The 14,946-nt window shown below is 36.0% G+C and overlaps 1 protein-coding gene across 3 annotated transcripts; it reads right to left on the bottom strand.

The window, feature by feature from the left end:
• Nucleotides 1–1,005: 1,005 nt before the first annotated feature.
• LOC103717276 (chaperone protein dnaJ A6-like) lies at nucleotides 1,006–11,963 on the bottom strand. Of its 3 annotated transcripts, XM_039120322.2 has the most exons (9): nucleotides 11,695–11,822; nucleotides 11,541–11,606; nucleotides 11,206–11,405; nucleotides 10,846–11,014; nucleotides 10,602–10,740; nucleotides 2,452–2,585; nucleotides 2,221–2,363; nucleotides 1,779–1,977; nucleotides 1,006–1,659 (listed from the first exon to the last, which is right to left on the bottom strand). In XM_039120322.2, exons 3-9 carry the CDS (start codon nucleotides 11,353–11,355, stop codon nucleotides 1,340–1,342), a joined length of 1,254 nt encoding a protein of 417 aa, XP_038976250.2. In that variant the 5' UTR covers nucleotides 11,356–11,405; nucleotides 11,541–11,606; nucleotides 11,695–11,822; the 3' UTR covers nucleotides 1,006–1,339. The 3 variants fall into 3 exon arrangements, with proteins under 3 accessions (XP_038976250.2, XP_026664306.3, XP_088574835.1); XM_026808505.3 differs by lacking the exon at nucleotides 11,541–11,606 and having other exon boundaries at nucleotides 11,695–11,963; XM_088718709.2 differs by lacking the exon at nucleotides 11,695–11,822 and having other exon boundaries at nucleotides 11,541–11,674.
• Between the last annotated feature and the right edge of the window lie 2,983 nt (nucleotides 11,964–14,946).

A 14,946-nucleotide genomic window follows, 5' to 3' on the forward strand; every position in this document is an offset into this window, starting at 1 on the left:
AGGAGATGGTACCCAATAGAACCAAAGCTGAAGATGAAAGGAATGAGCTCTTGGAACTGCAGGTTTCCTAGTGTACAGATCAACAGTCAAAAAGAAACTAACAAAATGCATGGGCAAGTTGGATGGCCAGGGTAGCAATGTGGTGCAGTATATAGTTCTTTTTGGAAAAGACTTCTATTCCTGTAACTCCATTGAGGCCATCCACCGTAGGTAAACAAAAGATTGTTGATGGCCAACTCCTACTGGAAATGCAGCTCGGCAAAGATTGATCGGAATCAAAATTAAAAATTATAACTAGTAGAACTGTTTGCGCTAGTACAGCTCCAAGTGGCTCTAGCACATGACACTCAATATCTATTCAATGTCCTCCTCAATTCCACAGTACATATTGATGATCGGTCAAGCCCACTCTGTGCCAAAAGATTCTTACAGGGGAGATCATAATGGCCACTGATTGGACCGACAAATACAATCGCCACACTATCAATAAAAACCCTACACAGGATTAGCCAGTGGAGCCTACACCAACCATAACTGATGCCAATGAACATCACCAAGCAACCAATTGCCATCAGCCTTCCTTCTTTCTCCGGATTGCCATTGGTTCATTACAGGCATATATATCCTTCAACGATAATATTGTGTTATTCTCCATTCTAATCGTCCCATCTCAGCTTGTACCATCTAAGTCGGGGGTGCGTCCCAGTCCATGGCTTCAAGTGGCAGCAACAACAGAAGTTCCACTGGCCAACCTTTCAGTCTCAACACTTGTAAAATATGCATACATGCAGCATTAGCACTTAGGTTCATCCCAATTTTTTTTTTTTTGTCCATCCGTCTTTGAAGCACAACGCCTGAATGGCCGACACCAATTTTTAATCTTCCTCCACTTAGACTTATCCAGGATCAAGATTGGGAGACCCTGAATATGCTATTAATTAATTGTCATAGAAAATTATGATAATGGATCCAGAACAAAGAGCACCATAGATGGTCCCATAGAAGTAGAGGCAGAACCATAAAGCATGAATCAATTTTGATGAGGTAATAATACAGAATGGCGCATCCTTCTTGAGGCATAGACCTGCCATGATTAGCACATATATAGCTGAAAGTATCATATTTAGTCATAAGCCTAGAAAGCAATAAAGTCGATATGAATAACCACCAGTAGCTCCACGAGAATCTCAGTATGAAAGAAAACAATCACAACCCATAATTCCAGCTACCTCTATGGTTCCCAGGTACGTTATAAGGAGCAAATTGTGAGGACAATTGGACGTCCCTACGCAGCAAGAAAGAACAGCCAAAATACCTCCAATGCGACCTAAAGGTGAACTTATTGCTGGGCGCACTGTACCCTTGGAGCTGCATCTTCATCTTCATCGTAGGCATCTTGCTGCTGCTGTTGCTGCTTTCGCCTCGTCTCCTCCTCCATATTGACGTCATATAGAGTCGTCTCCTCACACTCATCCAACTCCATGTCCAACAAGTGGTTGCTAGGTCTTGGTGGCAAAAGGGTCTCCAGGGCATGGCATTGATCAGGAGAGAGCGCGCCGGAATCTGGAAATTCAACATTGAATTGGATGTACAGGCGACCCTTCATGAAGGGCCTACCATGATGAGGCATTCCCTCGTCATTGATTGCTTTAAATTGACCTGATTAGAGAGCAGCAGGTTATATAACCCAAAAAAGGTGGTCATACATGTTATAAGGTAGATCAAGAAAAATCAGCAGCTTAGATCAAAACTTATATACGACAGATCTAAGAACTTACCAGGCTTGACAACTTCGCCTGGATTTGACTTGATGAGCAGTTGTCTGCCATCAAGATGGGTCAGAGCAAACTGGAAGCCACAGAGTGCCTCAGTCAGACTGAGTGTATGTTCCACAAAAAGATCATCATATTTTCTCTTAAATTTCGGGTGCTCTTTTTGTTGCAGTATGAATATAATATCTCCTGTGACAGTGTCAGGCTGCAAACATGGATTTTACAGAGTTAGACATAAGAGAACTAAGAGATTCAGAGAGAACGGCATGCTAGTAAGTTAATCAAACTTTACCCGACAAGCACCGGTACCCAGGATAAAAATCAAGGAGTATAAGAAAATACTACTGACTAGGTTGACATAGATGTAATAGCATAACACATGATGAACAGCCAAAAAAAATGGTAGTTTATAATTTTCTTTTTTTGGAAAGAAAAGAGGCTTGCTTACAGCTTCATCAGCTTCCCCTTGGAATACAATCTTCTCACTATGTTGCATTCCTTTCTCAACATGCACCTCCAGTACTTTCTTCTCCTGGCTGATTTTGTTCCCTTTGCACTGTGGACACTTGTCTTTATCGCTGATGATCTCACCTGCATAACAGTACATTTAGAAGATAAACTGAACCAAAAAATTCCTCAATGCACCAAGAGTACAAACAATATGAAAGATCTGTCACACCTGAGCCTCTGCATTCAGGACAAGCATGCTGCATCTGTTGAATCATGCCTAGTCCAATCTGTCTAGTTACTGTCCTTACTCCTGTACCTTGACATCCATAACATCTTCCAGATACACCACTCTTTGAGCCCTTTCTGAAACGACGAGCAAACATACGAATAAATATCATAAAACATAGAGAGGAAAATATTAATGAGCACACTAATGACTATACTATAGAATGTCTGTATTCTATAAATAAAATGATGTTCAAGTATCAAAGAATTAGCTTGCCATTACACACATCTGAGCCAAAGAGACAGCAATGCATGTTGTGGGGTTGCTCTATGAGTCAAATAGTATAATATGTAAGAGACGGTATTAGTTAATTAACGGTGCATGGGATGCACCGGCCCTAGATGAAGAAAATTATGTACATGCATAATCAACTGTTATCATCATCATCCCTCTGGTGCAATAGTGAACCTAATGTCCATAACAAAATTTCAACAAATTCCACAACCGCACGAGCTTAAAGTTGCAAAAAGTGGTTGCATGTATACGATTAAGGTCATGTGGCTTCCAACTTCTCTTAAGATATGAAATCTTCCGCATACATGGTGAATTTTATAATATATGCCAATGAACCTATTTTTTTAAGGAAGAAGAAACTTGTTCCTAACAGTCTTCTGAAACTTTAAATTGTAATTTGGAATCGTAGAAAATTTGGATTTGTTTCAACCATAAAATTGCACTGCAAATGTAAATTTCATTGAGCTGTTTCATGTTCCCCAATCATGCAAGCGCCAATCTTGCCTAAGCTATCTCTAATCTTCATTTAGACAGTCTTTCATGGATACTCGCACCCAACTCCAAAAATCCAAGTTAGATACATGCCAAATACTTATGAAGTTCTAAGATAGCCACTTCTAAAGATTGGAAGAGAGTTGAACTCTTCTGACAATAAGTGAGTTGAACTCTTCCAACATCAAGTTTGATCCTCTAATTTAATATTAAAAGTGAGTCATCATTCTTTTTCGAGATTTGTTAAGGATGTAAGCATTAAAATATCTTTGCAAAAAATTATTTTGGTAATCTCCTTAAGTTAATTGGAAAGTTTATTGGTGAACAAGTTAATTGGGAAGTTTGAATGAGAAACAAGAACATTGAAAGATCTTAACAAACATTATCTTTTTAACATTTTCCTTTTAATATTTAAACAGATATTGTTTAAATGTATAAATGTATAATTTAGTTAAATTTATATGTCATCCTATGTATCCGTGTCTCCCTCTTTTTTGCTCTTGCCGAGTCAGACCTTGTAAACGTATACAAATTTGATTTTGATATCCATGATGCAACACTGCATTAAATAATTGTAGTAGCCGCATCAATAATTATCTCAATTTCAAGCATCTCACATTGTGCTCGAATTCAAGGTTGTTTCTCATAGTTTCGCAACCATCCACCACTACATCCTGAACTCTATAATCCAAACCTAATGGGACGCACAATTATTAACCATTAAACTATCTGAGGTACACAGAAGCAGTATCAGTCAAAAAAAAAAATCTTGAAGCAAGAGTATACCAATTCAGCATCCAGTGATAATTCCGAAGCTCATTGTGAACAGGGATAGGATATATCGACCAGCTTCCAATAACTAAATCAGCATTAAAATATCATATTTATTAAGCATATCTCACAGCAAATCTCATTAATTCTATCTTACTCTGCATGATTGAACATCTGAAACCAGGTGCCAATGCACAGGTAAGGTTCCGCCCACACTCAATATACATTCAACCAAGGTATCTGTCCTCTGATAACATAGCAGCATCTAAATGTTACACATGCACCACTAGTGTTGTGCACAGACAGAAAATGTACTCATCAATATTACAATAGCAAAAGTAAAATTACTCAATGGCATTTTTATTCTATAGAGAAGATCAACACAAGAAGGCCAAGCTCTGTGACTTCCCATAACCAAACACCTATTTTCTATTTATTATTGCATTTCTTCCTACTCTTTCTCCTCTTCACACCTCAGACTTCTATCATAAGCAGTACACATCTTCCTCTAAAGCTGCTGCTTTTTATCATGCAGCCCATGCCACATCCTTCCTCGATTTATCTTACATAAATCTCTTGAAAATTCTAACAATATATTATACTGTCATGTTATTAGTCTTCTCTGTCTTCATGTATTTTGTTTGGAACTTTCTTTTACACCATTTCAAACCAACCTAGCCATACAAGATCTAATCTCAATGAATATCTCCACTAAAGAAATCCCTTATTTATCACTCTTTATTTTCTTCCTTTCTGTCCTTAATAACACTTCACCAGTTTGATCTGACAAAAATCAGATCCATTATAACCAAATCATCTCTTTCACAAGGGGAATTTTTCTATTCCAATTGAACATTCCTTAAATTTCTTTTATGTCATCTGATTTCTACTCAATCCCCTCACATTTCTTTCACCTTAAGGGACCTTTGACCCCTTGACCAAAGGTGAGTGTTGTTTTTCCTTCATGGAACTTGAGGATCCAATCCAAAAACTTGCACAAGGACCACATTACCGACTAGAATCCTCAGCAACAAGAAGGAACAGCCAACAGGCATGGCAGGAGCACAGACTGAAGTGCCAGCAATGCCAGTTCAAGCCACCATGCACTTACCAGGCCAGGATTGGACCAGAATGGGACACAATTATGCAACACACACCCCAGTGCAAGGCCAGCACAACACTGGCATGCAGTGATAAAAACCTTAAGCAGGAAAGATAAGAACCTTCGGGTGGAAAGCATAAATCCTATAATCAGCAATATTGTGGTATCCTCACTGCCCTGGTTTGAGCAACCCAAGCAAGGTTCCTAACAAATGACATGGTGGTGGAACTATGCGCTGTTCTCTATGTGGGATGAACTTGGAAATTATGCTAATCAAATTTGCAGACAAAACAAGCACAAGGGCAAAACGAATTTAATGTTGAAATGACAATATAGAAAATGAAACCTGGCAACTCTTAACCACCTGTCTGAAAGAAAATCTGTTTCTTTTCAACTCATTTGAGAAAGAATTGCTTATAATGTCACAGCCATTTGCATGAAAGAAACATCATAAAGAATATCCACTAATCACAAAGGTTTTATGATCATCACCAGAAGCAAGATTTGCCACCCATCGAACTACATCAATGCTCTTTATCAATAGATACCTGTTGTCCTTTCTTAGCACCACAGTTTTTGTTCTAAATTACTACCATTTCTTACCTTTTCTTAACTGCCAGCAAAAACAGTCCGACACTAGTCAGTGTTCTTGCAATTGAAGGGTCCAATATCAAAGATCAACATCACCATGGATACCAGAAGAGGACATCTCTAATGATGACTCCATATAAATCCTCCATCAAGTGCAATTTCAGCCTTTTCAGAACTTTAGCTCCAACAAAGGTGCCGAGGCCCCTATAATTCGAGCTTTATCACTGAAGTCTAATTATAGATTTAGTTTCTTAACCAACGGCTCTTATATGTCACATGCTTCTAGTTGATGAAGCAAGAACCATTTTCCTTCCATGAAGGCATAATCAACATCTGGTATATGGGGCAATACAACATATAATTCCATTTCCAACTCCAATAGCTTATGCATTATCTATTGATGATTATTTCTTATATTTAATCTATCATTTACCAAAAATGCAAGTGTTTCGAACATTTGTAAATTTCCAGAACTTAAAAAAATCCAAAGGTAAGTTACAATTATCCAAAATGGAGAAGGTGAACAGAACTAAGTTTCATTTGGCTGTTTGGTGTATTTGTGCATTCAAGATGAATACTGCTCCCCGTTCTAAATTTTATCATCTTACCCTTTTGTTTAAATGTTTTGATGCTCCAGGAGATTTTTTAGGGTTGGTCCTCATTTCCTGGGCTTAAATTGGGGCCTATATGGTAGATCTTCCTAAAAGCCAACTGGGCAGACAGGTTTCATGGCAAGAATCCCCTGCCTTGGTTTACATTCACTAGAAATCCAGCACCTAATTATAGACTTTTAATAACAGAATGACAGTTAATAGCAAAAAATCTGCTACTCCTTCCATGGAGCATTCTCAACTTTCAGTTGAGCCCAATAACCAGTCAGGGGAAAAACATAAGAGTATCAGGGCAGTAGATGAATTTTAATGTCTACCATAACCTATTTCTGTTCATTTGAGGATAATCATGCCCCAAAAGAGAAAATAGAATTACGATCCACTGAGCTACTAAGTCAACCATTCCAGGGGTACAAACATCCAGCAATTATAGGAGAAACAAGAAAAAAGAAGTATGATTATTAATAAACAACAAAGCTGTATAATGGAAAATCCTAAGAAAGAAAAGAGTATATCAGATGTGTAGACTCAGTAGGACAGAGAGGTACTTATCATAAACAATTTAATATATTAGAAGAACATGCAATAAATAGACTAAAGGATTTCGACCTAGATGTCACAAATTCTAAGAAGTTTTACAGGAATTAAGTGTTGAGCAGGAGACCTCCAATCACTCTTTATTGACTTATCGAATAATTCATACATTGTACTCCGACAACAGTGTCATCAGACGTTGTTTAAATCATATGATCACCAGAGTGCACAATTCTTGCCAAAGATTCAAGATGAAAGCCTTAGGAATCACTTGGGAATAAAATTGGGATTGGACAAGTGGCAAAATTTTCCTTCATTAAAAAAAAAAAAAGCCAATGATTATCTTGAGCAAACAAGTGTTAGGTAATGCTGATTGCAACAGCCGTAGAAATGTGAAAATTAAGCTTACTAAAGATCCAAAATGGTAAAAATATGTTGCTAGTAGTCGCAGCAATTGGCAATAGCTCATCTGATATTGCTTATAATGTTGAGAATTAAATTTGTCAAAACAAAGAATCCATTGGGATGGAGAAAAGAATCATTATGCATGTTGAGGGCATCATCGGCTGACAAATCACATATTGGAAGAATGTCATTAAAGATATGTATTTTGCATCCACAATTTCACGTTGATTTCGACTTTGAGTTTTCTTGGCTAGAATCTCATATCAAAAGTAAGCGACAAACAAAAATTTGTAATAAGATCAAATACAAAGACAAAAAAAAGGAGCACTAAAACATAGCAAGTATGATGGCTGAACATTCTGAATTCCTAATATTGTTACTTTATTTCTTACAAAAAGCAAAGTAGCCATATAATTGATATTTTCGTGACAGAAGTTACCTAGCAGTCACTAAAAACCCTGGTTATAGAGATAGAAAAGGAAAATTGGAAAATGTTGTAGATAACCTTTGTAAACTAAATTGAAAATACAGAGTTGCAGATATGTAATTTTGATCCAGTAAATGAGCTAGTGAATTTTTCTTCTACGGAACACTCAGATGATGGTTATCATTGACCCAAGACACTATCACACCCAGCACTCAGCACCAGCCCCATTTTATCAATTTCCTCTCAAGAAAACAATGAAACATCAATAGAAGAATAAATCAATAATTAGTCTTTAACATATTTTAGATTTAAAATTTAGATATCATCAGAAAATATGGAAGCTCAGCACCTTAACCAACACCTATCTAAACTTCTAACTAAAAAAGAGGAACTCTTAGTCATTGCAGGGCTCATAAAAAGATTATGTTCTGTCTCATGCAATCACAGGACCACCGTGCTACCCATGTATACAGCCTCTCACAATTGCCCTTCTCAATCACCTAGATTAATCAAATGTACATCATTTCCACTTAAGTACCAATTGTAGCGCCTCTGTTCAAATTCACCACCATAATAATTTTACAAAATTAGAGTCGGTTATCAAAGACATGAGAAGGCAGAAAACTCTAAAAATTCACCATCCAAGAAAAGAGATAAACAAGCAATCTGAAAGCCCATAGGATGGTCACAAGTTTGAAAAAACAAGGAATTATACTACAATTCCAAAGCATCAATCCTAGACAAATAGAAATCCATTTTCATAATTAAACATAAATTGATAGTGAATTATAGACATAAACCCTACTTTGAGGAATTCTAACCAACTTAAATACTACAGCTTTACCAGAATATTCTTAATAAAATACATAAAGTAAAACGCAGTAATCCCAAAATTATATCTGGCATCAAAAGCTAAGTATTGCATTGCATAATTACCAAGAATTCATTGTTAGAAATCTCAAAACAACTCTAATCTCCAATACTGAAACGAAATGCACCAAATAGCATAGCAATACATATACACTAGAGTTAATTTGCAAGGATAACCCAAATAACAGACAAATCGCTGAAAACCCATCTGTCATCAAACAAAGCAGCAAATAAATAGTGTGAACCATGCAAAAGGACACCGAGGTGAAAGGAATTAGCATAGCCATCAGCGACCAAAAGAAAGATTCCAACTGTGACTGGTCAAACTTTAGAAAACAAAGAAACTGTAACATCTTTTACAGATCTAAAAGCAAAACCATTAACCAAAATAACATTTTTTAAGATGAGTTTCTCATAATAGAATATCCACCTGCCTACTTTTCAAACCATCAACCACTATCACAACTAGTACTTTGGTAAATCAACCAACCTTACAATTTGAGAAGTTTGTAGTTTAGTTTGGGAGGAAGATAATCATGAGACAAACCATAAGAGAAAACAAAACCAAATTTGAAGTTGAGACCTAAAATTTTCATGTTTAACCATGAGTAATGCAGTGATAGAAGCAACTTAATGTGAGAAAACCTAAACTAGTCCAAAAAGAGCTGCACTATGATGACCATTTTCTAGGCCACCAACATTCAGTTACCTAAATTCGAAATCCAATACAGCAGATGAGACAAGCATGGGTGCTTACAACACAGAAATGGCTTTCATATATCTAACTTTTGCAGAAGCAAATGACCAGGCACCTCCCTTTCTAGTCATCTTTATATGTCCCTGATTAAAACAAGAAAGCCAAAACCAGCATATCCTATCATCATCTCACAAGGACTCACCAGCATTTTAATCATCCTCATAAAAACAGTATAAATATAAATCAACAACTTAACCTATCGTTAATCTGAAGGCGACTAGGTCTTGCTTAACCATAAGCAAGAACTCATTCAATTATTCAAGCATTCTCTTCTGAAGTAACACTTAATTTACCTAAATCTTTTGTAGAAATCTCAATAACCCTAATGCCATGGCTACCAACAACTTATTCAAGGAGAAACTAGTAGTATATATTTACTTCAAGTATCATACCACCTTAACTTTAAAGAAACTATAAGTTCCAAAAGTGATTGCACTACTTCAGCACACTATATGATAGCGAAAGTGCAGAGCCTACATGGGTATGAAGAAAAAGAATTCACATCCTAGTTAAATAGCCACTTGAACAGCTTATTGTTCATGCCCACACTAACAATAGTACAAGGTAGCGCTGGCACTAACAATAGTACAAGCCCTACCCAAACTAAAATTAGTCTGTCATGTCAAAACTTAAAAGCAACTTATCAATGGATGAACTAGGAGACAGTAAGTATAAAAGAACTAGGAGACAGTGAGTTGTTAATATATAAATGTGTTGTTGTGCGTGTATTTCTTGTTTAAATTTGACACATTATGCATATCTATGGCATGCACAAAGAAAAGTCCTAAAATAATTGAATAAAATTCCTACAATATTGTAGATGCCTAGCCATCACCTAGTAGATATTCCTCTGTATTCCGCAATAGTGGGAAATGACCAAATGAAACACTTAAAACATATTGCCCACTTTAATATCACATTAGAAAACATCACTCTGTTTTTGTCACATAAAATTTTGTAGAGATTATTATGGGCAACAATACCTACTGCTTTCATGCAAAATAGAATGTTGACACCTCATGATAAAAGAAAGGCAAAGAAAGAAGAACAAAATAGAATTCAAAGCATAAAGGCCATCTAAAGATATAAAAGCCAAACACAATATTAAGATAAACTGGACATAGACACACACACAGAGATTATATGTATATATTGCAACAATTAATATTTGCTAAGTTTAACTCCCGTAGAAAAATCTGGCTGAAAGCATCATAAAATTATATTAAGTTTAACATGCTAGAGCATGATCAAGGAATAACATATCAATTCAAAAAGATATAGAATTTACAAGAAATATACCCTTTGCACTTTGCACACAGTACATTTCTTGACAATGAAAGCTTTTTGGATGTCCCATTATACAAGTCTTCCAGGGACACCTTTAGAGTATGAACAACATCTTCACCGCGTCTCTGCCTATGACCTCTTGAGCTGCTTCCTTCAGATCAACCACAGTATAAAATATAAATGATTAGCACCATTGTTCACCGAAAACAAAACAAAAAAAAAAAGTAAAAGAATCTGTGATTGTAATCTCTCTCACCACCAAAAGCACCACCACCAAAAAATTGCTCAAATATATCAAAAGGATTGTGAGAAGCGCCACCTCCTCCTCCCATTCCCTCTTTAAGTGCATCTTCCCCATATTGGTCATATATTTCTCTCTTTTCAGGATCACTTAGAACTTCATAGGCTTGAGCCAGCTCCTTAAACTGATTTAATAGCAATAAAAGAAAACAAAGAAAACATAGGGATATCAACAGATAAACTACACCAGCACCTCTAGCTAGGGTTCATTATGTGCAAGCTGCCTAGAATATATCATAAATCCACCGTGAATTCAATGATTCGAAACTATCAGATGATCAGCAATTACGGCATAAACTAGAAGAAATCGGCTCACCTTTTCCGGATCTCCACCCTTGTCCGGGTGGTTCTTTATGGCGGCTTTCCTATAAGCCTTCTTTAGCTCATCTTGGCTCGCATTCTTCGAGACACCAAGAATTTCATAGTATTTGGTATTGTTACTTTTCCTCGGAGCACGCCCGAACATGATTGCCGATCTCTCTCAACCTCTCTCTCTCTCCAATTCTTTTCGTGCCTCTAAAAACCAATGTAAAAAAACAAAGAACGATCATAAAAGGAGCTGAACCAACCCAAGATCCATTTTTTACTCCAAAATTCCGTGAAAACAAGATATCTCTGAGAGCAAACAATACCAAAAACAGGAACCCTTACCCAGAAATCTTGGGCCGATTCAATTCGAAGCAGATTAAGAGAGAAGGGGGAAAAGAAAACAAAACCCTAGATTCAAAACCTAACTCAGAAAAAAGACAATCTTTGAAAATACCCGACTGGAGAAGGCAACTACAAGAACATCGGGAATGATTACCTAAATAGAGATCAGAGGGAAAACCCTAGCCCGATTGGAATAGGGAAGCGATCAGAGGGCGACGTGAGAATCTCAAACTAGAGATGAGGCCTTGGAAGCGACCACGGGGAGAGGGGAAGAGAATTCGCCGCGGGCGAGCCTTAAGTAGGCCCGCTGGGCAACTGCGCGGGTTGTACTTGTACAGCGGATCGTGCGGTGAGATCTCGGCCGTCTGATGAGATCGATAGGACGGTGGCTGCCCCTCGGGAGTTTTCCTTAGCTGGCCGCTCGAAACGCGATGGCCGTTGACGCGAAGGGGGAAACTCCAACGTCAGCTGGGGTCTGGTGACCCGCGGTGTCGATACACTTGATGACGTGGATGCACATGAATGACTCGATCTTTTTTATTTTGTTCCAGAGAGGCAAAGTTGGGTGGTAACATCCATGTTAGAGTAGGCAATATTTAGAAATCAGAAGGATCAGTTGGTTGGGCACATAAAATGACATCCAATCAGTTGCATTATTAGTTTTTCTATAGAGCATACCCATCGACAACAATCCTAAATGAGAGGATAAAGTTTATTTTCTATAGACGGTGAAAATCATCTAATAACTATTAAAGAGTCAGGTTCTAGAAAAATATGGGAGGCACTCAAAATATATGAAGCATGTGTTAGCTCTTTTCAAGCAATATGTAGTTATACCATCAATATCTTTGATACCATCGGTAGGAATAAGAGTGCCATTAGCACTCCTAATAACAAAACTCGCTCTACTAAAAGCACTTCTCTCATCTATATTGCTGTTGAAGTTAACTTTAAGGAAATATAAGAGTGGTGGCTTTTAAGAGAAATATATTATTTATGAAATCATAAATATATGTATGAAAAGAGCTATAGATTTTTTCTTCTGTCAAAGGTCTCTTTAGAGTAGTCGCTTGGATGAAATCTTGGGCCTGTATGGATGCTCTAAGAAGAATCATTTTAGCACTCTGATTCAAAGCTTAGAAAATATGTTCATTCCTAGCCAGCTAGATGTCTTCTATCTTCCCCAGAAGATGTATCTTTAATATCTTGATAAAAATCATCAAGGGAGAAAGAGTGGATAATAACAAAGTCCTAGATCAAAGCATGTCTCCATACTTAATAAACCAATTTGCACCATAGTATGACAAGAAGAATTGACTCCTCTACATCTAGACATGAGTCACAGAGGCTCAAAGTACCTCTAGAAGATGATCCTATGCAACATTCTATATAAATAAAGCAATCCTAAGATGAACACCTAACCTCCATACCCAAAATTTCACAATTAAGTAAATGTTTGGATTTAAAAAAAAGCTCATAAAATCTAATATCTTGATCATCAAACCAGACTCCATCTCAACCTGTCCACACAGTCACCTACTGGGATTGGCATAGAGAGAACTCTATCAGCCAACTCTTTTGTGGAAAGTTGAAGGTTGACTCCATTGTTTTTCATCGATCACAAAAAGATCCTTCACCCTTAGGCCGTGTAAAGAATTAGTATTTACATGAGTAGTCTATCGTGCAAGAGGGATGGATGATAACCATAGATATAGTATGATAGATAGGATACATATAGTATGATAGATAGGATAGACCATAAATTGTTACCGCCACATATATAGTTAAACTGTGCAGGGGCATAGAATACTACACCTTTGGTATATATGGCAAGGAGTGCAAACTCCCTGCCACTCTAGATAACTAGGGTTTCCAAAAACTATAGATATATGATAGATATTTGTGAGAGCTATTGGATCTACTACGGTTGTGAGCTTTATAGTAAGTGCATTTAAGAGATTTGCACATGGAGGATATGTGCATGTACAAAACCCGACATCTAATATATTACTAATGGACTAAAGCAAAAAAATTAGATTCTTTTGGTATTTTTGTTGCTATGTGTTTTTATTTCCCTCCAAATTAATGAAACAATGCAATGGAGATGTACGTTAACTAGCATATAACTCACGTCTTAATAAAAAACATGGGATGTAATTTTTTTCTTCTTTTTTCAATTATTCTCAAAATAGAAAATAATAATATAATAAAAAATAAAAAATAAAGGATTTTAATAGCTCAATTTATGTTGCATATTAAGCAATCAACTTTAATAATGGCCAATATCATCAATAAATGTGTTTAAATGCTAAACACAGGACTTTGTACAAGCTGAGTCTTCATGGAGAAACTCTTATTATCAATACTAGCCCCACATGATGAGTAGGATACAATTTTTCTCTTTTTTCCAACAATTCTTGAAATGTAATATAATAATATAATAAATTATAATAAATAAAAAAATTTAATAACCAAAATTTTGTTGTGTATTAGGCAATCAATTTTTATAATGGTCGAGCAAGAACTCATGTCGCTGATACTAATGTTTGTCATTAATACTAATTTTCATGAAGTGAAAAGAAAACTCTGTAAAAAAAAAATCTTTGTGTAGAAAGTCATCATTAATACTAGTATCGGTAATATTGGCATCACATGGTATACAAGATACAATTTTTTCTGCTTTTTCTAATTATGTTTGGAATAAAATATAATAATATAATAAATAATAATAAATACAAGGCTCAAATAGCTAAATTTTTGTTGTATATTAAATAATGAGTTTTTATGGTGACAAAGCATATTAATACCAGTATTAGCATGGTGAATTAAGAACTTTGCATAAATTCGACAAACTTCCATTATATAAGTGCGTGCGTATATACATATGTAATAGAAGATATAATTTACATAAAACTTACATTACCCCTTGCTTGATTCTATCCTTTTTGAAAGAAATGAATTTATGCTTCTAAAAATTCTAAAGACTTTGCAGGCAATTTCAAAAACTGAAAAGTTTTCATCACATATGTTGTTCGGTCTTGTTCATCTTTTTCCGAAGGTTGAAAAAAAATAAAATCAATACTAAAAGAGCCCTTAGTGTTCATTTCATGGTAGATCCAAACTCCACCCAATTTTTATCAGCCATACAATTTTGATCAGAAATATTGTACACTGAAAAAAAATTGGTCATGAATATATATATATATAAAATCTCATTTTGATCCCTTTGTAATCTATCAAAATTTGCTACATATCTAAATTATAGAAGTTTCCGACACTTTGGATTATAAGGATTTTGTTTCATGAATAGTGTAATTCGTAAGGGCCATAGATTTCACTCCATTTTAAAAAAATAGTGTAAATTTAGGAATATTTTTTTTTAGTCCAAACTTTGTGTATGGACCTA

This window comes from Phoenix dactylifera, chromosome 3 (genome assembly GCF_051530095.1).
Source record: "Phoenix dactylifera cultivar Ajwa chromosome 3, Ajwa_hap1_PhDact_Kaust_v1.1, whole genome shotgun sequence".
Lineage (NCBI taxonomy): Eukaryota > Viridiplantae > Streptophyta > Magnoliopsida > Arecales > Arecaceae > Phoenix > Phoenix dactylifera.

Bases quoted from the DNA above. Each gene is read 5' to 3' on its own strand.
- LOC103717276 (XM_026808505.3), bottom strand. From the start codon at position 11,355: ATGTTCGGGCGTGCTCCGAGGAAAAGTAACAATACCAAATACTATGAA. The intron at 11,015-11,205 runs GTGAGCCGATTT...CTATTAAATCAG, and splicing joins AGGGTGGAGATCCGGAAAAG to TTTAAGGAGCTGGCTCAAGC. The intron at 10,741-10,845 runs GTGAGAGAGATT...GTTGATCTGAAG, and splicing joins TGGTGGTGGTGCTTTTGGTG to GAAGCAGCTCAAGAGGTCAT.